At 49.6% G+C, this 26,834-nt stretch overlaps 1 protein-coding gene across 1 annotated transcript in view; it reads left to right on the plus strand.

The window, feature by feature from the left end:
- Positions 1-2,270: 2,270 nt before the first annotated feature.
- CLASP1 (cytoplasmic linker associated protein 1) overlaps positions 2,271-26,834 on the plus strand; it is a 151,870-nt gene continuing 127,306 nt past the window's right edge. Inside the window, exons 1-2 of the mRNA XM_066575337.1 lie at positions 2,271-2,419; positions 11,261-11,735. Of these exons, the coding sequence (XP_066431434.1) occupies positions 11,520-11,735 (216 nt within the window). The 5' untranslated portion in view covers positions 2,271-2,419; positions 11,261-11,519. The remainder of the gene's footprint in view (positions 2,420-11,260; positions 11,736-26,834) is intronic.

The following is a 26,834-nucleotide window of genomic DNA, read 5'->3' on the forward strand; positions in this document are numbered from 1 at the left end:
ACCGAAAGGGGATCCTGTGCATGGAAGCAGCTTGTCAGAGACTAATGTCAGACTAGGCTTGGCTACCCATCTACATAATGCATACATAGTTGCAGCTGAGATACGCCGATGCATCTCTGGCCTTTACAGAAAACGATGCAACAGAATTGCTAGTTTATGAAGAATACAAATATTTACTAACTTTCTTAATTAGCCATTACCTTATGTTAGGCGGAGCCTTGACGGCTGCTGTTGGGATATCAGTGCAGTTTTGCACATTTTGGTATATTTACTTCTAGGAAATATACCCGTGTGTTGCACGGCGCTTTTATGAGTAGTAGTACTGGAATTTTTAATTACGCCAGTATTCATTGGAACGCTCATCCAGACTTTCACTCAAATTGAACCGGAACTGTGGATTTGTATGCGACACAAACAAACAGTTTACATTTTTATATATAAGATATATATACTACTATGTAATAACATATCTTTATTAAATGTAGCCCAGGTGTCGCAGTAGAGCAACGGTACACAAAAGCGCCATCAAATACACCAAAACTGAATACATCAATTTATGTGTTATGTAAATAAATGGAGGTTCTTAGCGCACGTTTTGATCAAATAGTGGCGCACACATAAATACGGTTAGAATTATTTCATTTTAGAACTAGAGTGGCGGCTCCTTTAATTTTGGCGGTGCGCTTCGCCCCATCTAGCTCGGGCCTCATTCACATGGGCAGACATCATTTCGGACGATCAAGGCATTCCGCGGGATGCCCAGAGATAGGATGTACCGCTAGTTTTTTCCCGCACCGCGATGTGGGGGAAAAAAATCGCTTGTGTGTATGGACCCCCTTCAAAAGAATAGGGTTCATATTAGTGCGAGATTTTCTCAGCTGTGTGAAAGCGGCCTAAGGGCTCCTGCCCACGGGCGAATATTTGCTGCGGAGTTCGCCTGTGGGAAATCGATTCTTCCTCCTTACTTGCGGAAACCAATTGCGGTCTCCACAAGCGGAGGAAAAATCGCAGCCTGCTCCATTTTTTTGCGGATTCCTCGTAGATGGCTTACATTAAAGTCAAAGGAAGCCGTCGGATCCTCGGCTCTTTCGCAATAACATTGCGGAAAGATTGTGGATTCTGCGTCATCGCTAGGCGATGATGATGATGCGGAAAAGGCTGTAGTTTAAAAAAAAATCTGCAGTGCGCATGTCTGACGGCGAGCCGTGCCGACCATCCGCAGTACAGAAGAAGAAGGTAACCAGGTCCGTATGTGCGTACGGACTCCGTGGCAGGATTCTGGGTCTCTGAACGAGATTAATCTGAGTGTTCGGGTGCTATGAGACTAACTTCACCCTGGGGAGCGGGATATGGGGCCATGAATATCGCCCCCTATTGTACTCCCCACCATGTGAGAGCCCCAGGGATCCTCCAGCGCGGGGGTCACAGTTGTGGCAGAGGATCGTAGAGTTCTTCCACTGCTTTCGATGGGGCAGGCGCTGCTGCGTGCAGCACTTCTTCTACCAGTATTAACCCTTTCCAATCCAATTTCTATCCTGGTTTTCCTAGGAGGCTTACTCTTTTTTTGCCGTTATACAATGGTGCTAAATGCTGGCTAAAGCCAGTACTGCATGAGGTGACACATTGGATAGGCTCTGACAGCAGAGAGGCTGGCAATATACAGTAAGAGAACCACGATGGACGTCTTCCAACATCGGAGCTGTACAGCCTTAAATCATAATGTCTTCAGAGGTCAGACAGTGGATTGGAAAGGGTTAAGAACCTGATTGGTAATGGATCCTCTGACTGGAGGTTCCAACGCGAACGTGAAACCGGCCTAAAGGCCTCAATTGTTTATAGAGTACGTTTAGCAAGATTCGAGTACAAATTTGTGTATTTGGTGTTTGCCTATTTCATGGTGCATTGGGTTTGCTGTCGCACCATGGATACATGTGCTATTTACTCTCAGCCACTTCAAATAGTAACCTGCACCCATATAGATTTATTCCATTCTTGAAATCAATAATTTATTACCCTGTTCCCCACTACATAAATGAGTGTCAGCTCTGAGGGTTCAGGGAAAAGGAAAGAACTCATAGGAAGGGGAGCTAACTGTAGTGACCGCCATGATGGACTAGGTCTATTGTTACCAGCATTAACTGGAGGAAGTAACACACATCTGCCCACAGTAAAGATGGCCGCCAAGTGTTCCATTGACCTGCACAAGATGGCGCTGGTTGCCCCGGTAATGGCCGCTCTGGTTCTTCGACTCTCGATGGTATGGAGGCTGAGCGTGCGCAGTGACTGTTCCTTTCAGCAGCCGGGGCGGGGAGACGGACGCAGACGAGCGGGGAGAGTGGAGCGATGCGGCGGGGCCAGGAGCGGCGGGACCTGCGGCTGCTGTAGAGCGAGGAGCGGCCTCCCCGGCACCGTCAGTCAGGTACAGTGAGCCCGGAGGAGCCAACGAGGCATCGCGGCCTGCAGACTGCTCCGCGCGGGGCCTGTGCACACCGTGCGTCAGCGCTACCGGAGGCAGTAGTGACAGTAGCGGCCGGGCCTGCGGAGCTGTGAACCCTGCTGCTATAATATACACACACAGTGCTCTAACCCTCATATATTACAGGACAGCGCCCCCCCCCCCCCATATATAATATATACTCTCCTCATATATTACAGGACCGTGCCCCCCACCTCATATATAATATATACTCTCCTCATATATTACAGGACAGCCCCCCCCCCTCATATATAATATATACTCTCCTCATATATTACAGGGCAGCCCCACCCCCCTCATATATATGTATACACAGTGAGCCAACCCCCTCCTCATATACGTGTATACACGAAGTGTGCCCGCTCCCCACCTCATATATAATATATACTCTCCTCATATATTACAGGACCGTGCCCCCCACCTCATATATATATATATATATATGTGTGTGTGTGTATATACATGCTGTGTACCACCCCCACCATATATGTGTATACACGCAGTGTGCCGCCCCCTCATATATATATATATGCGTGTATACGCAGTGAGCCAACCCCCTCCCCATATATATGCGTGTATACGCAGTGAGCCAACCCCCTCCCCATATATATGCGTGTATACGCGGTGAGCCAACCCCTCCCCATATATATGCGTGTATACGCAGTGAGCCAACCCCCTCCCCATATATATGCGTGTATACGCGGTGAGCCAACCCCTCCCCATATATATGCGTGTATACGCGGTGAGCCAACCCCTCCCCATATATATGCGTGTATACGCGGTGAGCCAACCCCTCCCCATATATATGCGTGTATACGCGGTGAGCCAACCCCTCCCCATATATATGCGTGTATACGCGGTGAGCCAACCCCTCCCCATATATATGCGTGTATACGCGGTGAGCCAACCCCTCCCCATATATATGCGTGTATACGCGGTGAGCCAACCCCTCCCCATATATATGCGTGTATACGCGGTGAGCCAACCCCTCCCCATATATATGCGTGTATACGCGGTGAGCCAACCCCTCCCCATATATATGCGTGTATACGCGGTGAGCCAACCCCTCCCCATATATATGCGTGTATACGCGGTGAGCCAACCCCTCCCCATATATATGCGTGTATACGCGGTGAGCCAACCCCCTCCCCATATATATGCGTGTATACGCGGTGAGCCAACCCCCTCCCCATATATATGCGTGTATACGCGGTGAGCCAACCCCTCCTCATATATATGCGTGTATACGCGGTGAGCCAACCCCCTCCTCATATATATGCGTGTATACGCGGTGAGCCAACCCCCTCCTCATATATATGCGTGTATACGCGGTGAGCCAACCCCCTCCTCATATATATGCGTGTATACGCGGTGAGCCAACCCCCTCCTCATATATATGCGTGTATACGCGGTGAGCCAACCCCCTCCTCATATATATGCGTGTATACGCGGTGAGCCAACCCCCTCCTCATATATATGCGTGTATACGCGGTGAGCCAACCCCCTCCTCATATATATGCGTGTATACGCGGTGAGCCAACCCCCTCCTCATATATATGCGTGTATACGCGGTGAGCCAACCCCCTCCTCATATATATGCGTGTATACGCGGTGAGCCAACCCCCTCCTCATATATATGCGTGTATACGCGGTGAGCCAACCCCCTCCTCATATATATGCGTGTATACGCGGTGAGCCAACCCCCTCCTCATATATATGCGTGTATACGCGGTGAGCCAACCCCCTCCTCATATATATGCGTGTATACGCGGTGAGCCAACCCCCTCCTCATATATATGCGTGTATACGCGGTGAGCCAACCCCCTCCTCATATATATGCGTGTATACGCGGTGAGCCAACCCCCTCCTCATATATATGCGTGTATACGCGGTGAGCCAACCCCCTCCTCATATATATGCGTGTATACGCGGTGAGCCAACCCCCTCCTCATATATATGCGTGTATACGCGGTGAGCCAACCCCCTCCCCATATATATGCGTGTATACGCGGTGAGCCAACCCCCTCCTCATATATATGCGTGTATACGCAGTGAGCCAACCCCCTCCTCATATATATGCGTGTATACGCGGTGAGCCAACCCCCTCCTCATATATATGCGTGTATACGCAGTGAGCCAACCCCCTCCTCATATATATGCGTGTATACGCAGTGAGCCAACCCTCTCCTTATATATAGTGTGTATACGCAGTGAGCCAACCCCCTCCCCATATATATGCGTGTATACGCAGTGAGCCAACCCCTCCTCATATATATGCGTGTATACGCAGTGAGCCAACCCCTCCCCATATATATGCGTGTATACGCAGTGAGCCAACCCCCTCCCCATATATATGCGTGTATACGCAGTGAGCCAACCCCCTCCCCATATATATGCGTGTATACGCAGTGAGCCAACCCCCTCCCCATATATATGCGTGTATACGCAGTGAGCCAACCCTCTCCTTATATATAGTGTGTATACGCAGTGAGCCAACCCCTCCTCATATATATGCGTGTATACGCAGTGAGCCAACCCCCTCCCCATATATATGCGTGTATACGCGGTGAGCCAACCCCCTCCCCATATATATGCGTGTATACGCGGTGAGCCAACCCCCTCCCCATATATATGCGTGTATACGCAGTGAGCCAACCCTCTCCTTATATATAGTGTGTATACGCAGTGAGCCAACCCCCTCCCCATATATATGCGTGTATACGCAGTGAGCCAACCCCCTCCCCATATATATGCGTGTATACGCAGTGAGCCAACCCCCTCCCCATATATATGCGTGTATACGCAGTGAGCCAACCCCCTCCCCATATATATGCGTGTATACGCAGTGAGCCAACCCCCTCCCCATATATATGCGTGTATACGCAGTGAGCCAACCCCCTCCCCATATATATGCGTGTATACGCAGTGAACCAACCCTCTCCTTATATATAGTGTGTCTACACAGTGAGCCCAGCTTCTCCTCATATATATACATGTATACATGCAGTGTGCCCACCCTCCACCTTATATATATGTGTATACACGCAGTGTGTGTATGTGTCACCCCTTGCTACTATATAGGTGTGTGTATGTATATATGTATGTGTGTAATATATAATTTTTTTTTTTATTGTACACACACGACTGTGACCCTTCCTCTTGCGTTAAGGGGTGTGTGTGTGTGTGTGTGTGTGTGTATATATATATCTATCTCAGTGACCCCACATTTATGGGTGTATATACAGGCAGTGATCCACTCCTGTATATAATTGTATATAGACATGGCTGTGGCCCCATACATAACTAGATTTACATGGCAGCACAGCACCTATATATAATCACCAGACCCTCCCCACGTATATGTGTATATCGGACGGCCTCCTGAATGGTCGTCCTGGAGCTTTCGTCTGGGTCGGGTATTTTCAGGCTATAGGTGCCGCCGGGCTGTATACCTCAGCGCCTCTGTGTATAGTTAGGTGTGGTGGAGCCCTCACAACGTAGGATGTGGTAGACCCCAGCACAGAGCCTGTGATACCCTGAAACCTCCTGCACTACTGTGCGTATATCTGCCTGCACTGGGGGCGCTATAGAGTCTCCACACGGACTATTATCAGGCCCCATTCTTTTTAATAAAATATCAGTATGTTACACGGCTGTTTCCGTGTTGTGGTACACGCAGAGGTGGCCTCCCAGATTACGCTGTCGGCCGCACCTGTCAGGTGCTCCCAGGTAATGGCGCACCGCGGCGTGCGATGCCTCCTGTCGGGGCGCGACGCCTCCTGTGCTGTCAGTGGTGACCGCGTCTCTGAGGATTACAGGACTTCTCACGGTCGGGTTTGGTTGCAGATTACAGGAGACTTGTTGTCTTTGTGCCCCACGTGTCGTGTTTACTCGCTCATCCTCCCGTGTTTGGTCAGGGCTTACACAGAGATTGGCGCAGAGTGCAGCTCAGCCTTAGGCCTCAGGAGGATGATGAAGGGAAATCGGCGCTCGGGCTTTGCAGCAGCGGCCGGGAATCTTCATCCTCCATAAAGTGACGGCGATTCTGCTGCCAAGAGTCGTATTGATTATCCGGATGATGTCATATTCCCTGATTAACACTGCAATCTGCTGAAACCAGAGAACACAAGAGGAAGCGATGGACTGGGAGACTCCTCCTAACGCTGCAGCAACGACCCCGTCCTCCATGGATTACCCTGGATTGTAATGGCCTCCTTTCCTGGCTGCAGTCATGGATTCCACCTCTGTAGACCTGAAGGACTCTCCACCAGCGTCGGCCATCGGGAAATGGGAGCCTTCAACACCATAAGAGCCAGCATGTCGTAAATCTGCTGTTGTAGCATTGCCCAGCAGATTACATCTGTAAGGCTGGGTTCACACGGGGCGGATTTGCTGCGGAAATTCCATGCGGAATCTCGCCGCGGCAAATCCGCATGCGGCCGCTAATCCTGGGATTAGCCATCCATGTGGACGAGATTTCTCAGAAATCTCGTCCACATGGGATGGCAAATCCGCTGCGGCTAAGCGCTGCGTCGCGGTTTTGCCGACCACAGCATGTCCATTTCTTTTCTTTCCCCGCTGTGGCCGCGCACTCCTCTATGGGAGCGCCGGCCGCAGCGGAAGAGCGAGCGGCCGGGCCGCTTCAAAGCCGCCGCGGGTTTTTGGCAGCAGTGGTTCTCCTGGCGGAAATCTCGCGTTTTTTCGCTGCGGCCAAACCGCGAGATTCCCGCCGAGAATCCGCCCTGTGAGAACCCTGCCTAAGAAATGGCTGATACCTCGGGGTAGGAGAGGCGGCAGGGGGCGCCGCTGTCACCTCGAAACATCCCAGAAGGAAAAACCCAGATAAGGCCTTATTCACATCGGCGCCATTACAGCTTTGGCTCTGTTAGAGGTGCAGAACAAGGAAATGGTCAGCATTGCCAGGTCTGATGTGCCGCACACCCACAGACCCCAACTACTATAATGGGGGCCAACAGGTTTTCATTATGGGGTCTGCTATTTACCAGATTAAATATTACTGCATGCTGGTAACTAAATGAAGCGTTGGATGCAGAAGTGAAGAAGGCCTTAAAAACTGGAGGCGGGAATATTGGAGGGCATAAAGATGGACCTGCTCATTACTGCCCTCTGTAGGCTAAGTGTGATATTGGGCCATGAATCGCGGTCGCCGGCATGCGATATTCCCGTAGACTTTGGGTGATTAGTAATCGCGGAGTTTCTCCCATTGTTTCCAGACAGGAAACCTCGCATCGCGCTGTGTGCACGCCGTGCGGTGCTGCCGCCGGCCCCATTGCAAAGAATGGGTGCTGTGAGGGCGCGCCCGAAGATAGGATGTGCTGCTGTTTGGGGAAAAAAAATCGCTCGTGTATGATCCTATTTAAAAGAATGGGGTTCATATAAGTGCGTCTTGCGAACGCCCAAATCTTGTGCGCTTTCCTCGCTCGTGTGAAGACGGTCTTATGCAGAGCTCCTTTTTGTAGCGTTTACAAAAAAAATAAAAAATAGCGCTATAGGTTGCCTAAAACCCTGTGGCTATTATGGTTCCGGGCACGATGAAGGTGTTGTATAAGTTCCGTCCCTCTTCTATGGCGGGCGCAGGGTGAGTGGAGGCGCTGTAGATGATGTCGTCCGCTGCTGGGAGATATATTAACATGTGGGGGGTGATAGTATAATTATCGGCGCCCTCGTACCTCCTCGCAGCTCCTCTGCAGGGCTGTCAGTTTGGGAAGCTGGATGGTTTATTTCCTTTATTGTTTACAGAGCACCAACATAGGCTGTGGGGCTGTACTGCGATTGGGAAGTCACAGGGAAGCGTCTCCCGGTTTATCCTTTCTGCCATTCTGTCTCGGCACTCCGTACCTGCAGCAGGCTGCTCTGTATGCACAAGGCCATGCAGTCCTCCTGTTAGAGTGCAGCTGCTGGATTAGTGATGGTTCTCTATGGATCATGTCTTGGGTTGTCTGGGCCGGCTGCTGCAGTATCGATCATATTGTGTTCCACTGAATGCTGGTTAATGGAGCGACTTGGAGGAATCTTCTGCCTTGCATTGGCCTTTCTTAATGTCACAGTTGGTTTTTCTGGCGGACGGGTTCATGATTTTGTTTGATATCCTGGGTGCACGGAATGATTGAAGCGCCCCGTTGCTACTTGCATACTTGTGTCCGGCTGGGAGTAGTAGTTGCCGGCTTTTACAGGTGCCAGTTCTGTATCCACAGGCTTGTGTGTGAGTCGGGTGTAACGTTCTGCAGGGAGATGTTGGGGTGCGGTGCGCAGCCATTATCGGGGCCTCCGTGCCGCTCGGTGTCGTCCAATGAGCTTTTCATTGAGTGGAATTCTCAGCGTCTTTGTTCTTTATAACCAAATTGACTTGTTGGGATCCTCCCATGTGAGCGCTGATGACTTCAGAGTCTCGCACTGATTTGCCTGGGGGGGCCGTGTCTGGGCTTCTCCCTTATTTCCATCTCATTTGCCGGCGGGTCGCAGCTCACGGACGGCTCTTCCCCATCCCGGTTTTGCAGTCTCTGTGACATGTTGCACCGCAGTCGGCTCTGCTGTTTCTCAGGATACGGGGCATTGTTTGAGCCTTTCGCTCCGGCGCGGAGGTATCTGGTTATGTGGCGGCTGCGTGAGGCTGCTTGGAGCGATAATCTCTCATTAGACAAGTCCAGCAGCTTTCTGTATATGGAGCAGGTAATAAAACGAAGAGGCAGGATCCGGTCATTACCGTCTCGCTGCGGGAAGGTCACACGGTGCTTTTCTCACATTGTGAGTTCCTGCGCCGCTTTGTGTTCTCCTTGTTGAGGGGGCTTCTAGTAATTGCACTGATAGTCGTGTTCTGGCGTAGTACTAATATGATGCGGTGGTAGTAATATCGCGTTGGGTGGCTTTGGTCAGTTCGCCAACATGGCGCCTCTATTTCTTCACTTTTAACTTGAGAAAATTGCCAGTCCTGAATATGTAGATGCCCGCAGAACTGTCACTGATGGAGATTGCACTGGTCCTGCCCCAGTATTATGCATGGAGCAGGGCTGGGCAACATCGCTGGCACAGTCCGCAGGGCAAGCCGGGCACAGCGCAGGATGTTGCAGATATGCTTCTCGTAGTCGATTATTTTTCTTGGCTGCGTCCATTCTGGTGTTTTGCTGAAGTTTAATCTTCGTGGCCGATCTGGCCGTACCCGCGGCCGGGCACAGACCTGTCTAGTCACGGTGCAGGAATTCGTGGCGCTGCATAGACGGCTTCTGCATTATGTAATGTGTAATTATAACCTAGACGTGTTCCTAATGACGGGTTTATTAAGCAGCGAGGATTTCATAACGTTTCACTTTTTAATTCGGAGCTCATCTTTTATCCCGGGATGCCGACCAGGCAGGTACTGGCGCTGTATGTTTAGTCATGATGCCAGGGAAAACAAAGGCCATGCCAGTTACATATCCAGAATGTCTCATCCTCCAATCTACATGAGAAAGGAGGGCCGTGTATGATCGCAGAGATGTAACCTGTCATCCGCCCCATAGGAGACCTTTCACACGTGCTGTTTAGGCTCATGCGCATCTATACAATGGGCTCTTCTGCGTTTAAAAAAAATTTGCATTGGCGAATACGCTGCATATTTATAGACGCAAAAACACTCAGCGGGGCCGAAATGCGCATGAAATATTTAATTTTAGGTTATGTAAATACACGACTTCAAACCGCCTACGCCCATGTGAATAAGCCCTTAATATGCTGCGGCGGAAGAGAGACCTTATGTCCACGGGCGGAACAGAATCCTACCCTGCCCACGGCCGAGGACGCTGCTTACCCATCCGGGTCTTCTGCGTGCCTGCCCGGGTCTTCTGTTTTCCTCACTGCGATTGTGTGCGGAAGTGCCAGCCAGGTTCTTTTGGTTTTTTGTTTTTTTTTTAAACGCCTCCTCCCTTCCCACAGAATCCGCGGCTCATCCACAAAACCATTGCGGACAGGCCGCGGATTAGACGGCTTTCGTTGACTTCAATGGAAGCCGCCAGTGCCGGAACCGCACTGAAATGGCGCGTGCTGCGATGTCTTTTCCGGACCAAGAGATCCACAAAACAAATCCGCATGCTTTAATTTATCTGCTGATGCTTTCTACGGGCGGCTTGAACTGCAGATCTACCGTGCGGATTTTTCGAGATTCAAGTCTGCCATAAATTCAGCTCTGTCAGTGGGCAAAATTTGTCTGTGAAAATCCTGACTTGTTTCCGTGTTGGAATTCTTTGCATGAAGTTTGATCATTGACGAGGCTAAATCGGAGCCGGACCGCAGCAGAAGGACGCAGATTTTGCTATAGTTTTTTTAGAGGCTGAACTCAAGTGCAAAATTCTGTATTGAAATTCGCCGTCTGACCGTTCCGTAATGCGCGCTCACACAGCCGTATTTTTGGTCCCTTTTATGCACGTATTTTTCTTGAGCTTATTACATACAGCCTAAACCCCATTGATTTGAATTTCATCGTCCGGATGTAATAGAGTCCATATTTACCGACCAAAATCATCTGATAAGTTCTATGGGATCACATCTGATTAGTTGTCAGTTTTTCATTAGGGCTGTTATAACCATGCCAGCGCTATAACCATAGCAGCACATATCCCTCCCTGGACTAGCGCTGTAGTATTCTCTTTACCGTCTGATATAAGCATCCATGGATAAGTGAGTGGCGGTTATTTCTATACCGCACGGCGGCCATATTACGCGCAGTTATTAATAGCCAAAAGAAAACAAAGTGAAGTTTCTATTCTTAACTGTGACTTTCTCTCTCGGCAGGACTTCGGCAGAACTATGTACCTCTGGACCAGCGGCTCAGCATCTCAGTGCCTCTCCCCTGCTTGCTGCATATTTACATGAGACTTTTAATATCGCAGCAGCTGCTCGCAGACACATGGTGAATTGCTGTCATTCCCAGGATTGCATCTTTGACGGCCGAGCCCTCTCCAGCTTTCCTCATAGAAGAGACAACCACGAGGATCTGATCCCTGAGGGAACCGTGACTTGCTGCCCTCTAGTTTGCCTCTTCCCCTAGTGCATGCTCCAGCGCCCCCTAGCCATGGAGCAAGGAATGGATTACTGGGTGGCCCAGCTGCAACAGAAGGATGTTAATAAAAGGCTCCAAGTGGGACCGGACATTATAGATTTCTTTTCAGATAGGCAGAAATCTGTGGACCTTGAACAGGACCAGACTCTGCTAGATAGGATGGTTGATGGTCTTGCCACATCCTGGGTGAACTCCAGTAATTATAAGGTATGATGTACAAATGTCATCTCTGTATTTTCAGCCTATCTGTACCAGCAAAGGATTCTCGAATGTACAGTAGGAGGTAGCCATTTTTTTACCCAACGTTTTGTGGCCAGTTCTATAATCGGTGACCCTGAGTTGCTGCAGGCTGTGCAAGATGGAAGGTGCTCATTATGCAAGAACTTTTATTAAAGTGGTAATCCCAAGATGGACTTCTGTCACCTATCGTAGGGGATAAAAGTCTGATCGGTGGGGTGTCGCCACTGAGATCCCCACCAGTTCTGAGAATGGGGGTACCATTTACCTCGTCCTCCTCCACTGCAGGCTTATTGCACCCCCAGCAGATTGAATGGAGAGGTTGTCAAGCGCTCAGCTGTTTCCATTTTCACTGGGTTTGATGGATTGACGGCTGCGCATGCTTGGCTACGGCTCCATTCAATCTGACGTCTCCGCGAGTGGGTGCCGCAAGCCAGCAGTGACTAGGAGAGTGGGACATGCGACCCTTGTTCTCAACAGTGATGTCCTCCCCACGACCAATGATCAAACTTTTATCACTTACTTTATGGGTAGGTGATAAGTCTACCTTGGGAATACCCCTTGAAGCGAAGTCTGTCACCAGATTAATTCCAACCATATATGAGTGATATGAGCAGAAACATCAACTGTCTTTTGACAGTGGTGACCTGATCCCAAAATTGCAGTTTTCTTCCTGCAGCAATGCGCTCCGTGCAAATTACCGGGAAACAGTCAGATGGGCGGTCCACTGCTCCGATGGACTGGTCTGGGCTCTTTTCCCCTCAAACCCATCCCTTGCCTGAGGATTGACGTCTCCAGCTCTGAGTTCCACAGATGATGTGCGCTCTGCACGTCCCAGACTAGGTGCGTTTCATCACTGAAGTAACCTCAGGACATGTCACTCCGCACACGCCGTTGTCTGTGGAACACGCGGCCTTTCCAGGTCAAAGCTGGAGACGTCAGTCGTCGACAAGGGATGGCGTTTGGTCTGAGTGAAAGTGAAAGAGGCCATTCTAGTCCAAGGAGGTGGACTGCTTCGTTGGCTTGTTCCTGGTAATTTGCATAGAGCGTCCGTTGCGAAAAAATGTCACCCTTGTCAAAAAAGGTGTTTGTGCTCCTATTCATATCGCCCACCTGTGGTTATTGCTTTATGTAATAAAATGCCGGTGACAGACTTCTCCTCTCAACGTATAAAGTAATGGCGTATTTCTAGGATATGCAACCACTTTAATTGGTGGGGGTCCAACCTCTGGGACCCAGTCAGACATGAGACTGGGGAGCCGCACACTGGTGTAGAGAGAAATCTCCTTTAGGGCTTATTTAGATGCACAAAACCGGTCGTTGCAGCGCAACATACTTGTGCATGAATGTGGTTGGATGAGGTAGATTTGCGTGCGTGTCAGCACATAGTACTGCTTGCGCGCGCATGTCCAGTACATGCGCAGTCATGTCACACCCTTTCTGTGGATTGAAAGATTAATTAGCCTAATGAGGTCCAGATGTGTTTAACTCTTCCCCTTGTGTATTTGCGTACCTCCCATAGACTTCTCTGGAGACCTTTGCCTTGTACAATACAGGTCATACTTTTTTCCACACGTCCACAAAACACATTGAAATGAATGGGTTCTATTCTCTGTGTTTTGCTTGTGCAGATTTTGCGCACGTAAATAACTGCACAAACGCGATCATATGAAGAAGCCTTAGGGTATGCCTAGACCTAATGCACATTGCCCTGACAGGCTCTGCAAGTGGAATACTGCCGCGGAGTCCCTGACGGTGCCCCCCAAAGACCCCATACTTTTGGAACCGCTGCGCGAAGTCCCACATGATGCGTTGGCGCGCAGTACAGCGCATAACGCGCCGGCAGTGTCAGATGTCGAGTGTACATTGAGCTTATTAGGTTCAAAAGAACCTAATGGCTGCGGGGCAGCGCCACGGATTTCTGCCCCGTAAAACGCGGCAGAAATCCGGCCATGGGCATTAGCCCTTACATGTGACGAAAATGTTGCAGAACGTTCGTGGCAAATTCCGCATCCAAAGCGGAGTCAAAATCCGCACCATCAGTACCGGCAGTTGATTTCATGAGTGACAGAGCTCGCCCACCAAGTCTTCGGTTGTCAGCGCTTCCTTCACCTGGCGGCCTGTACTGAGCGCAGCGCTGCTGGACACTTTCCACATCACTGCCATGAGTTCTGTATGTATTCGTATCTTGTGAGCTGGTTTGATGTTGTGTGCTCCTTACGGCATATATAGGACCACATCCCGGCTGTATGAGGTCGGGGAACGTCACATGCCACGGTTTGTACATTGGTTTTTACTGGTGAAAATTAGCTAATGCAAAGAAGGATTTGCTCACAACTTGTGAAGAGTCGCTGCACACGTGTCAGACCGGCCAATAGTTATTACTGTACATGACATCTGGTGCTTATTACGCTGGGATATCTATCTGCAGAGCATTAAAGGGCCTCCTGTGTGTGTATATAAGGGAGTAGTGTTACCTTGAGTACATATTCTTTTCTATCGGAAACGTTCACGTCAAATAGTCACATGATCGCAGTTCTGACCGGCTTAGATCAGTTTGGGGCTATGCATCTATTTTCTAGCCAGTTTCTCAGTTTGATGCTGTTACATAAATCCTACAACTGCAGGGGGCACATACAGCCCTATCAATGATGATGATACAGTTATAATAGAGGAGATCACAGCTTATCTTGACTGTATACTTGGGCTCTGTAGCTTATTCAGCTGAATATAGAAGGTAATGATCATTAAACTGTTCGTCCGAGAGGCAAAAATGGTAGAGCCTTAAAGGGGTTGTCCCGCGGCAGCAAGTGGGTCTATACACTTCTGTATGGCCATATTAATGCACTTTGTAATGTACATTGTGCATTAATTATGAGCCATACAGAAGTTATCAAAAGTTATTCACTTACCTGTTCCGTTGCTGGCGTCCTCGTCTCCATGGTTGCCGTCTAATTTTCGCCGTCTAATGGCCAAATTAGACGCGCTTGCGCAGTCCGGGTCTTCTGCTTTTCTGAATGGGGCTCCGTGTAGCTCCGCCCCGTCACGTGCCGATTCCAGCCAATCAGGAGGCTGGAATCGGCAATGGACCGCACAGAAGCCCTGCGGTCCACGGAGGGAGAAGATGCCGGCGGCCATCTTCACCGGGTAAGTAAGAAGTCACCGGAGCACGGGGATTCAGGTAAGCGCTGTCCGGTGTTTTTTTAACCCCTGCATCGGGGTTGTCTCGCACCGAACGGGGGGGGGGGGGGTGTTGGAAAAAAAAAAAAAAACCTGTTTCGGCGCGGGACAACCCCTTTAACTAATCCTGGACTGATGCATCATGGGATAGATGTGAAACTGGAAAAAAAATATCCCAGCCTCAAGGGGGCCGCACTGCGGGGAAGTGGCTGCAATACACAGAGGAGACAGGCAGCCTGGGGAGCACCACCTGCTTACGTTAATGGCATCTGCTGTGATGCCCACATACAGCGGATTGTCCATAGATCTCACCAAGTGTGCCAACTCTGCCGGTGGTCTGCAGAGAAGCGTTTTTCATGTTCACAATAGTTTGGCGTTTGTAGTATAGGTAATGTGTGAAATTGATCGAGCAGAAAGGGTTAAAATAAACTATTATACCGGTAGTTGTGTTTTTCCAAGGAAGAAGAGGGACAACACATTAGCGTTTGTGTGCTGCCACACTTCTTCCTTTGCACTTGATATTTGGGCTTTGGCCATTGTTAGCCCCGGGGGCATGTACCATGGTTGGGATTGTCTGTCCCATACCTGTTAGTATTCAGAGGACTCCTCCGTGGCGGCTGCCGTCATCCCGGGGGTATTCTAACATTAAAATCCCTTTTTATTTGCATCTGATCATGTGACATCAAGGAGTTCTGCCCCTTGTTCTGTTGAGAACCCATCTCCTGTGTAATTTCTTGCTTCCCTTGTTGATGACGGCCATCGTTGGTCGTGACGTTGCCTGCCTCACGCTCTGCATCCTTTACATTGAGGACGGTGGATGTTTACATCTGACCTCTGACACGGGACTGTTGGCTGATTACATGGATTCAGTACTTGTTATGGGCAGTTTCCCGTAAAAAGTGAGCGGACAACTGGGTAGTGTGCCCCAGAGCTAGTGCTCGCTGGAGTCAGGACATGGTGGTGAGATCAGTATAGCCCAGGACACATGAGACCACCCAGGTCACCTTTGCACCTAGATTCTTACTGCTGGGGCCTGATTAGTTCTTGTGTCTCGGAGTCCTTCCTGGCTCAGGATGCATCATTGAGCGCTCCGCTGGAGACTGGAGGATCCTTGTGAGGAGTGAAACTGGATGGTGGCCCTCACGGACATTCCCCCTAATACCTTAAGTGGGTATGGCCATGCAAGGCCTTGTGACTGCATGGCCGATTGGAGATTGGTACAGCATATTCTGCCAGTCAAACCCGTGCTTGGGGTACACTGTACCATCACGGTCCTGTGAGCCCGTCCTGAGGCCGCATTCGCTCCGCGGTATTCCGGTCGGTATTTGTAATAAAAAAAAAAAATACCTGGAGTAAAATCTGCAGACGTATAATGGATAAATTTGCACCTCTTCCGTGTTTCGGACTCCTCTGGTTTTGGCCTCCTGCACACGGGCGGAAATTCCGTGGCAGGATTTCCCGCAGAATTTCCGCCTGTGGAAGCTGCCATATTACGCAATCCTAGACAGACGGCCGTGATTTGGCTGCGCAAAATCTCACGCGGCGAACAAACTGCGGCATGCTCTATTTATGTGCGGGGCTCGCAGAGCCCCACAGAGAAGTCTCACTCCCCGGCCGCCGGGTCCGGTCTGCGCATGCGCCGGCTGCCTGGCAGCTGACACATCAAACAGCCGGAGCCGCGGAAGCAGGTAAGTACGCGCTGGTCCCTGCAGGGGCGCGGGACGGGTCCTGCTGCGATAACTCCCGCAGCCGGATCCGACCCGGCCGTCTGCAGGCGGCCTTTGGCTGCTGGTTTTGGCTGATACATATACAGCCCAGAATACGGCGGTGTGAGGAGCCCTAAGGCCGTATTCACACTTATGACTTGTTTTTTTGTGTTTTTAACCAGTTCCTTACTGCCTGTAGACTAGGGTGGCATTTGTTTCATAATGATCTAAAAGTGCTATAGAGAAGCCTGCAGGGAAAAAGCCATAAACCTCCATCCACAAACCCCAACGCCGTGTATATGGACTTGTCAGTAGTTCGATGCAGACCTCGCCGTGTATTTAGTGGTAGGGAAGCCACAAAAAACACCAAAATGCTGCAAAACCCCCCAAGTCTGCAGCAGATGTGACTTCGGCTTGGATCTGCGAGGTGTCTGATGCTTTCTTACTTTAGGCCAGATTGGTTTCCTAGCAGGACCCTTCTGAGGCGGATGTGGGGTCAGCGATACCGGCTGATATTTAGTTTAGTCGCTTGTTTGCCGTCTGTGTGGCGCTTCCGCCCCTTTAACCCCTTGGTTTGTATTATTTCTCTTTCTTAACCCCCTAAGGCCATATCTACAGGCCCGATATTCTCACTCGCCCGACAATAGACCCCGTTGTTCGCAGTCCGTCTGTTTACATTGGTGATTTTTCTCTCCCCGTCGTAGCGAGCTCGGAAGCCGTGTCCGTGTTCTGTGCCATGTGACTCGTGCTGAGAATGTCAGGTGTGACTCGCTACCGGCCGTGTAAATACTGCCTAAGGCCGCCTGCACACGCGCGAGCGCAATATCACCCCGATATATATCAACGGGTGCCAGGCATTCTTCATACAACAATGGCTCGCATCACTTCAGTGAAGCTGCAACCCTCCGATGCTTCGCGCGCGGCACGGGATCGGCAAGTGTTTCCCATCGCAGCGGCGAGCACGTAGCACGGCATGCAATGTTTCTGGCTGCTTGTTGAAAGCAATCGGCGTTCAGAGGGACACGAAAAAATAGAACATGCAGCGATTCTTGTTACCTCACAGCAAAAGAATGGCGTTCATATTGATGAGTTTTGTGCGTCCGCAGCGCATTGAGCCGTGTGAGTGTAACCGATTACATTAAAACTGGGGAAGCCCTCTCAGATACCGCAGGTGGAATATTTAACTATGTTGTTTTTTTTTTTTGTTTTTTTTTTCCAAATAAAGATTTCTAATTCGTTTCATGTGAATATATTTGGCACAGATCTCAGGGGTGTCAAGGCCACTTTTTAACCCTTTACTGACAACTACATTTCTAAATCCACTCCTAAGGCTGCCTGTCCACAGAGACAGCTGACGGCTCACCGCGGCAAATTGCAGCATGCTGCGATTTGAATCCGGCGAGCGGAGAATCACTGTGATTCTCCGCTCGTGGACGCCGTATCTGCGTTTTTTATTAATTGCCAGCGGAATCGCGCCCGTGGACATGCAGCCTAAAGACCCAATAAATTGCTTCCCTTTTTGTGTTTCCGTGGTTATAACTTTGTTTTTGTGACTGGCCGTATGAAACCTTGTATTTTGTGGGACAATTTCTAGCTTTTTTTTTTTTTTTTTTATTTTCATGGCCCTCACGATGCGGTATAAATATATGTTCACGTTTTTCTGTGAGTCTGTATGATGACACCTAATTTTTAAAGATTTTGAACAATATAACCCCCTTAGTGTTTTGTTAATGGGGGGAAAAAAAATCACCGCATTCCGCGACCGGAGAATTTTATATCTTGTCAGTTTTTTTGGTACCATTTTGAGATATACCCAACTTTTTTTTTTTTTTTACTTTTTCCCTGTTTTGGAGAAGGGAGATAAACTGCTATTTTGGCATTTTTTGCGTAGGAATGTACTGTTAATTGTCATGTTTTATAGTACAGGGTGTTACGGATGTGGCGATATCTGGTTACCTCTTTTATATAAGGGCTTTCATGTGTAGCGCTTACACGTGGGCTCTTTGACTTGGGAAACCCCTGTCCCCGCTCAGTGCACTTGACAATGTACTTAAAGGCTATGGACGCCTTTTGGGGACAAGTTTTTTTTTCTCTTAAATGCACGTATTTTCGGCTGACAATCCTTTTTATAGTAAGGTTTAATTTACCCCTTAGTGACCGCCCAATCGTGTTTTTACGTCCTTCAGCTGCAGGACATGTATCGAAGGAAATCGTGCTGCAACCTCCCTCCATACATCACGGGTGTCAGCTTTTTGTTACAGCTTACACCCGCGGGAAATAGTCTCGACAAGCCGCGTGGCCTATCAGGGCTGTTAACCCTTTAAATGCCCCGAACAACATACGGTGCCAACAAAAAGGCTTGGTCACTAAGGGGTTAAATCCTTTTCAGTTTTTTTTTCTCAGGCCTCCCTCGCATGTTTGTTCTACTTTCGTTTTGCTGAGGAGTGCTAAGCACTCAAAAATAGAGCAGACGCCGCTCAAATTGCGGTGCTGGAAAGCGCTGTGATCGAGTGTCGGAGCAGTCCCATTGAAAACAATGAGAGCGTTATACCACGATTGGCGCGGTGCGGACAGCTCCACGCTAATCCATGATTGACACCTATTTCTGAAGGAATCCCCGGAGTCGGTAACAAAGGTGCCTAAACAAACGATTGACATCGACGGCTCCATTAATGTCTGTTTCTGTGGATCAGAATGGCTCCTTTAGCTGCTCCTATGGCCACTTCTTCATCTCGGATGGATCTTGGCTGTAATCTACTTGTCTTTTGCCTTGGTTTCCGTGTGCGATTTGGGAGGACGCAGCCTGGTTACAGATACTTGTCATGCAAACCATAAAACGTAATCGTAACTTTGAAAGTCGGCCGACTGTATAGAAAAATAATTGTGGAGTTGTCCTTTGAATTGTTGGTGTGTACAACAGTTGCAGTGGTCTCCACCAACCTTGTGGAGGCGCAGTTATGTGCTTGGGCTTCGACCAGTGATGAGGCCAATTCATTGCCATGTTCTGGCTGTTGAAGCCAAGGTCTAAACATCGCTCTAAGGGGCTATCCACATGCAGCAAACTCGCTGCCGAAACTTCTGTCAATGTCTCTGGCTCGGTTCTGCAGCAGGAACGTGGATTTCTGCAACAAATCTGCTTTGTGTGAAGGTACCCTAATGTAATGATTTCGGGGGACTACCACGTGTGACTCAACCTTCAGATCTTTGATTTTGATTGGAGTTGGATCTCTAGGGGGTGAAGCGCCGTGTAAGGTTGGCAGGATGTGGAAGCCCCGATCGCCCTGTCGTTGGCGCCTGTCGCGTGCCGTTCTCGAGTGCCCATTGTGGTTTTACTCCTGGTTGCATCCACTTATCAGTACTTGATGGTCTGGCAGGATCTGCGTGACTTCAGGGCTGGAGCACAATGCAGCGTCTTGCACCGTCCTGTAAGACATAAGTGAAGTGTAAAATGTGCTTGGAGGAGCTGAGTCAGGCGAAAGCAAATATAGTTTTGACCTTGTTGCTGCAGGCAGGAACCGCCGGTGATGTAACCTGCGCTGCTGCTGAATCTGGAAGCCGCGAGGACCTGGCGGGGAATCATTTCATATTCTGCTCAGGACATGGGATCTATGAAATGAATTTATAGCCCAGCGCTCTGCAGCCTGTCGTGTCTTCTAGCTGGAGCCGAGCGAGATGCTGCTTCCAAGACCTCCGCACGGTCTAATGGGTTCTCATCCGGGGCAGCAACAAATGAGGCAAATCCCAGGAGACGAGCGGTCAGCGCAGAAAGAAATGCAATGCAGACAACTAACCTTGTGGGCCCTTCCTGTTGTCTATGAAAGCTCTTTGTGTAGTACCAGATGACCCTGAGTCTATAGTGGTGGATGCCATATGCATGTTATCAGGACGGTCACATACAGCATTGTATTCTGCAGCAGATCCTGGGAGTGAAGCTGATGATAAACCCGCAGCATGCGTCAATGCGCACATACCAGCGCCTTTCCACTGCGGTGTGACCAACCAGCCTTAGCGTTCATACTACCAAATGTTTCTTGGCCACTATTGATGAGTGCTAGAAATGTAGCACTTACTGAGGTCTGGCGGGGGATTGTATAAATGTAGAACATTGTCCTGGGACCGTGTGAATGCACCATGTTTACAGCAATATGAGTGACTCTTCTGCACTTGGCTTATTCTCACTGTCCAGGTTTTAGTGATGGTGACGTGGAGGTACCGCTGCTGTGAGTCGCCGTGGCTATTACACACGAAGTAACCGTCAGTTGACCGAGCAAACAGCAACATCACCATAAACCTGTACAAGAACGCACGACTGAATCTACATTTATTTTAATGGGGAGAGGGGCATCGGCACAGGAGTCGATGGAGGGTACCAAGGATCGGGCATAATGAAATGCAACCAACCTGGTCTTTTTTTTTTTTTTCTTGCACCATCTGCTGCTGGGGAAGATTTGGGACACCGGCTTAAGGCGGCATATTTGCAGTAAAGGGGACCCTGGTTGAAGGACCAGGGGGGGGGGGGGGGGGGGGGGCTGGCTCTAGGGAAGCTGGGAATTGGGTTGGGTTAGGAGCTTTGGGGGTGGAGCTTTTGTATGATGTGATTAGTTGGACGGGAACCAACAAGATGAATGAGCTGAAGCTGTGCTGTGTGACGCTAAGGCAAAATACATCTGTGTTTGACATGAAAACGATGAGATGGGCTTAATGGGATCGGCAGATTAGTAGTGTGATGTATGTAGCTAACACATAATATATGACGACAGCAGCCAACATGGTTGGAATTCAGAAATGAGTCAACATATTAAAATAGGCTAAATCACATGTTGCAGCATATCTTTCACGCCACATGAATTCATCCAGGTACTGTGAGTCAGGTCTTTTTGGGTGTCGTTCATGCGCTTGAACACCGATTTTTGCTCGTTTTCAATAATTTTCAATGTTGTTGATACGAGCGCCCGTGAGCGGATCGACAAGCGATTGCCTCATCCAACCCCCCCCCCCCCAAAGCACCGCCCAGCAATCGCATAATAGAAAACCCTGCCCCCAAAGCGCCTAACCCGACCCAATTCCCAGCTACAGCAGAGCCAGCCCTTCCCCCTCGCAGATCCTTCAACCATGGTCCGCTAGACTGCAAGTATGCCCTTAAGGCTGCCTGTCCACGGGTGATAGTTCATTGCGTTACCCGCTGCGATAATCTGGCCGCGAGTAACGTAGTGCACACTTCCCATAGCGTTGCTTTGAAAAGCGCAGCCCCCTGTCCACGAGCGGAGAATCATAGCGATTCTCCGCTCGCGGGATTCAAATCGCGGCTCTCCCCAGCGCCAGAATATCGCTAGCGATATTCCGTCACCACTATGGACAGGGGGCCTAAGGCCCATTTACATGCAAAGGGAATCTTTTAAGGGACAGAAAAATTGAAAAATTTAGCAATCTAATTTCATGAAGTGTTAATAGCCATTAACCCTTCATCTGCATGTAAGAAGGCCTCCAGGAGCTGTTTGCAGAGCCCAGTGTGTGATTTATCATGCACCCAGCGATGCACAGAGCTGCATTGTTCTCTTTGCAGCTGTCAGCAGATTACAATGTTATCTGCCAACCTCCATGGAGATAACAGCATGTGGTCTATTGAGAGATACTTTAAGTTCACCTTAAAGTCATCTTTCAAGCAAAAAATGCACAATGCCTGCCTTCACATGTAATGGTTATCACTCATTTCCGGTAGTTTGAACAAATTTTGAGCGATAATAGCTACGTGTAAATGGGCCTTAACACATCAGTTTGTTAGCCGACTTAATTTTCTTGGGCGCCCTAATTAAGGGGTTAGTTCTTCTTGTTGGGTACTGTTGTATCCAGATATGTACACAAATATGGGTGGAGACCTGACCAGTGACAAGTAACGCTTTGTTACCACCCTGATGACGCCCCCCTCAGCTTGCAATCTCTTCACCGCTCTGGTTGCTCCTGTGGCTGCTGCAGACAGCCAGGCTGTGATTCTCCTTCCCGCTCCAGTGCCCCCCTTACCTTCCAACCTCTTCTGTGCTCTCCTCCTGTGGCCGTTGCAGCTGCCCAGGCTCTTACTCTCCTCCTTGCTCCTGTGCCGTGCTCGGAGCTCTGCTCCTCTACCGATGACACTTTGCTTTCCCCCTTTAATTCTCCAGCTCTTCCCTCCATGGTGCCCCCACTGCCGAAACTGTTCTCCCCGCTGTATCGCCTCTCAACGCAGTTTCTCCCTGCTGGCTCAGCAGCTTGTTCCCGCCGGATGGGGGAGAGAGGCAAGTGGTGTCAGCTACCAGGACCATATTACAGGGGGATGCGGCAGCTGAAGGGGGAGTCCGCTCGTGTGTGTGGGGCGCTCCCGGCTGGAAACTTCGTCTTTCCCTGTCAGTGTCTCCGTCACACAGCAGCAGGGACCCCAGCCAACAGCGTTACAGCGGAGCCGCCTGCTGCTGTGTCGCCAGGGGGAACATGAACGCTGAGAGTGGGGAGTCCAGCTGCCAGATGTGTTACCTAGGCAAGGGGAATGGGCAGTGCATGTGGGGAGGTGTGTGTGCGCCAGCCAATCCCCTGCTCTGGCCATCACCTAGGCGTACCCTGCAGCTGAAGACTCCCAACCAATGTCTCCACCCATTCTTCCAGTGGAGACAAGATACAACAGTACCCGATTGTTTGGACCTAGTAGTCTTGTGCTCTGTTCCTGCTCTTTTGTGGTTTGTTCCAATTATTGGGGGTGATTGTGGGGTAATTTTGCAGGTCACTTGTGCTAGTTCTCTTATTACAGGGTAAAGCCAGGATAGACCTGCCAGGACCATCGTTCCTCTCCAGGGGTGGACGACGCTGTGTATTCTGGTCCCCACAGATAAGGCGGGACTGTATATTGTGCGGCTAGAGATAAGGCGGCAGGACTGTATTGTAACTGGGTGGGTGTCCCACCATAACTACATGAAGGGCTCATTGGTGGAGTCATCTGATCCAGGTCAGGGGGGATACTGTTTCTCCTTGTGGAGAGCGCCAAGTAGGTGTGAGGAGACTTGTAGGCCATATAATGCTCCTTTGGGAAATTTTGATATACAAATACAGGATGGTGTACAGTGCCTTTCCAGCGCCACTTATTGGAATGTAGTTTTCCTAGAAGTCAATGTCCAACCCTCCAACAGGCCTTGTAATATGATTAAGGATGTAAGCCAGACCAGAGACTTCTCCAGAAGGACAAGATAACCACCTGCATTCGAGCTGTTTTGGTGTTCCAATAGGTGGCGCTGCATTGTACCGTGGATCATTCCATGTTAAGTGGCCTAATGGCCCCTGCTCAACCACCCTTAATTTTGCTGACATTTTTATGGACCGTCCACCACCTGTATGAAGTTCTGCACCGTTTCGGCTTGGTGTATACCTTGCTACAGCGATTTGCATAAAAGTCACTCTTCCCTGCAAAGTTTGTGTTGCCACTGTTCTTCATCCAAGCAAGCGAACTCACTGACACTTGGTCAACTTTGTGTAAAATTTGAAAATATTACAGGCAGGGCTCCCTAAGCATTGGTTTCAGGGCTTATAAGGCCCAAAGTTGTCGTGACAAGCTTGTCCACAAGTTAAGGAACCTATAACAAATGGCTTAAAGAAGCTTGAATTTGGCCAGTGAGTAGTACAAGTGCAGACCAAAGCTCTGATAAGCAGGCTTCTTTTTTTGCTTGCATACTAAGGCCCCCTGTCCAGAGGTCGGAGCGGAAGCCTTTATGCCGACCTCTCTGCAGTGGTAACTGCAAGCACGGCTCGCGTTGATTTTAATGAGAGCCGTGCCTGCAGTTACAAGCGCCGGCCACTACACAGAGATCAGTGCAGAGACTTCCCTGCCGACCTCTGCGTATTTGCGGTGCTGACAGCATTCGCCCGCTCACCTGATCAGTCGTGGTCCCGAGCGACAGACCCCAATCAACTATTGATGACCTATCCTGATGCTAGGTCATCAATGGTATTTCTTTGGAATACCCCTTTAAGCTAAAAAATCAGTTAATAGTTCACCACGTTTCAGTGAGTTACTTGATTAGATAAAGAACAGGGACAACAAACCTGGATAATTTTTCGAAACGACCTGAAGGGAAGAGCGAGTTTTATGCAAATTGCTCTAGTGCCTCAACCAAAGCTATGCAGCAAGCTGAAACTTCACAGGACTTCATACAGGCGGTGGATGAACTGAAGTTTCAGCAAAATTAAAGGTTGTCTGGCTGGGACCCTCTCCCAAATTAGCGCGGTTGACATGGAATGACACCCCCCACCCCCCACCCACCCCAGTTTGCATACCTAATTTCCCAGAGAAGCATTGTTAAGTCTCCTTTCACCTACTTGGCGCTCTCTGCAAGTAGAAACAGTACTCCTTCCAACCGACCTTATGGCCGCTAGAAGACTGCTGTGCATTCGTGAGGGGCAAAACCTCCAGACCTTTATCTTTCCCTTCTGTAGAAGACTCTGGTCTAGTTACATCCTTAGTTGTGGTGCAAGGCCCGCTAGAAGATGGGACACTGACTTACAGAGAAGTTGCCCTTCAGTAGGTGGCATGGTGGAGGCATTGTACAATCTGATCATTAATTGTTATATGATCATAAGATCGTGTGACTTTGTTAATAATGTGATTACTCGTGTTCTGCAGGGCCGCTACCATGACACAGAATGCGGGCGACCCTGCCGGACCCCAGCCCCTATAGGAAAGTGACCTTACGGTCTTCCTGCTGTGTGACAGCGGCGTCTCTGATGAAAGCAGTTTGTGTATTTGCTTCTGTTGACGGTCTTTCCTGTGTAAATCTGTTCATCTCAGGCTTCTTGTGTGCAGCCTGCAGGATCTTTCCCGTTGCATACCTGAAGCCCCCGGGGATTCACTAGAGTGGGTTCGTTGTTCTCCAGTCCTCTTGGTTAAAAAATCCTCCATTCATTTGCACCCTTGTCTGAGAGGGACAACACAGTCTGTGCGCCCGGGGCAAGCCATCTCTGCAAACTTTAGAGGCATGTTGTTAATGTGGACTTGTAAAGGGAACGGTCACCGATATCAGGATATAGCAACCCAAAAGTCAGGCAGTGGGAACACGTTCCTTGGCTCATCTGCTGCCAGTGTCCAGTATTCCTGCTCCGAGGTTCACCTGCTGCACTTACATGGCGACTGATGGGTTATAACTCTCACTCCCGCTATGTGGCACGGAGCCGCGTGTTTGCTGGGATGGAAAGTATATGTTGGATAGTATACAGGATGGGAAGTATATACTGGTTTATCCAAAGTTTCTTATTGACTTGAAGGGGAAAGAACAAAAAAATGTGTATCGCAGTGCTTGTGCTTTCTTACAATGTCAGTGGAGGCGTACAACCCGCAGCCCATATGCAATTAGCATTTCTTATTAGCTGCGGGTACCAGTATCCTCGCGAAGCGACTGCATGGGAAATGCACCATAAAACGTTCTGCACATGACCGCTGGCGAGCCTCCGCGGTCATCTGCAGTACAGTAAAGGGAAGTACACAGGGTCTCTAGCCGGAATCCGCTCCGGACCTCCCACATGTGGGATCTGACCCATGCCTTATAGGGTCCAGTGAAGATTATGTCCCCCTGCTGCTTTTTCACTTTTACTCATGTGCCCTGTACATCACTGTGGGTATCCTTCAGAGAGATGTGCGACATTTTCAAAGAAAGAGCCTATTCTGATGAAGTGGCCCCGCACGGCCGACCTCTGATATTTGGAAACCTCTGAAAAACCAGCGGCACAACTGACTATAATATCTGAATGCACCAAGCTGGCATTTATAACTTTATTGTGAAGTATGCCGTGTCTATTCTCGTACTAACCCCGTTGTGCTCGTTGGACCGGTCATTATGTTCATGATGACGAGACTTGTATTAGTCATACAATAAAGTACCATCGCTATCGTACCTCGGATCATGAAATATGGGTCTTTGGGACTGTGGACACGGCATATGGAAGGGTATATGGAAGTCCTGACACCTTCCTTCCTATTATATGACGTGTGTTGCGCCCAGGTTTTGCGGTGCACAGATTTCTGGGCCGCCGGTTGGTAATGACTTTTAGGGAGCCCGCCTCTCCTCAGCTCTCTATGGGCAGAGTCACGGAAATGTGGAAGCTTCTTCTTGGGCAGGTGCTTTTCTGGCCTGTCCCTCCAGCACCTCCTGGGTGCCGTCTGCTCGTCAGGTAG

The sequence above is a fragment of the Eleutherodactylus coqui genome, chromosome 8 (genome assembly GCF_035609145.1).
Source record: "Eleutherodactylus coqui strain aEleCoq1 chromosome 8, aEleCoq1.hap1, whole genome shotgun sequence".
NCBI classification, from domain to species: domain Eukaryota; kingdom Metazoa; phylum Chordata; class Amphibia; order Anura; family Eleutherodactylidae; genus Eleutherodactylus; species Eleutherodactylus coqui.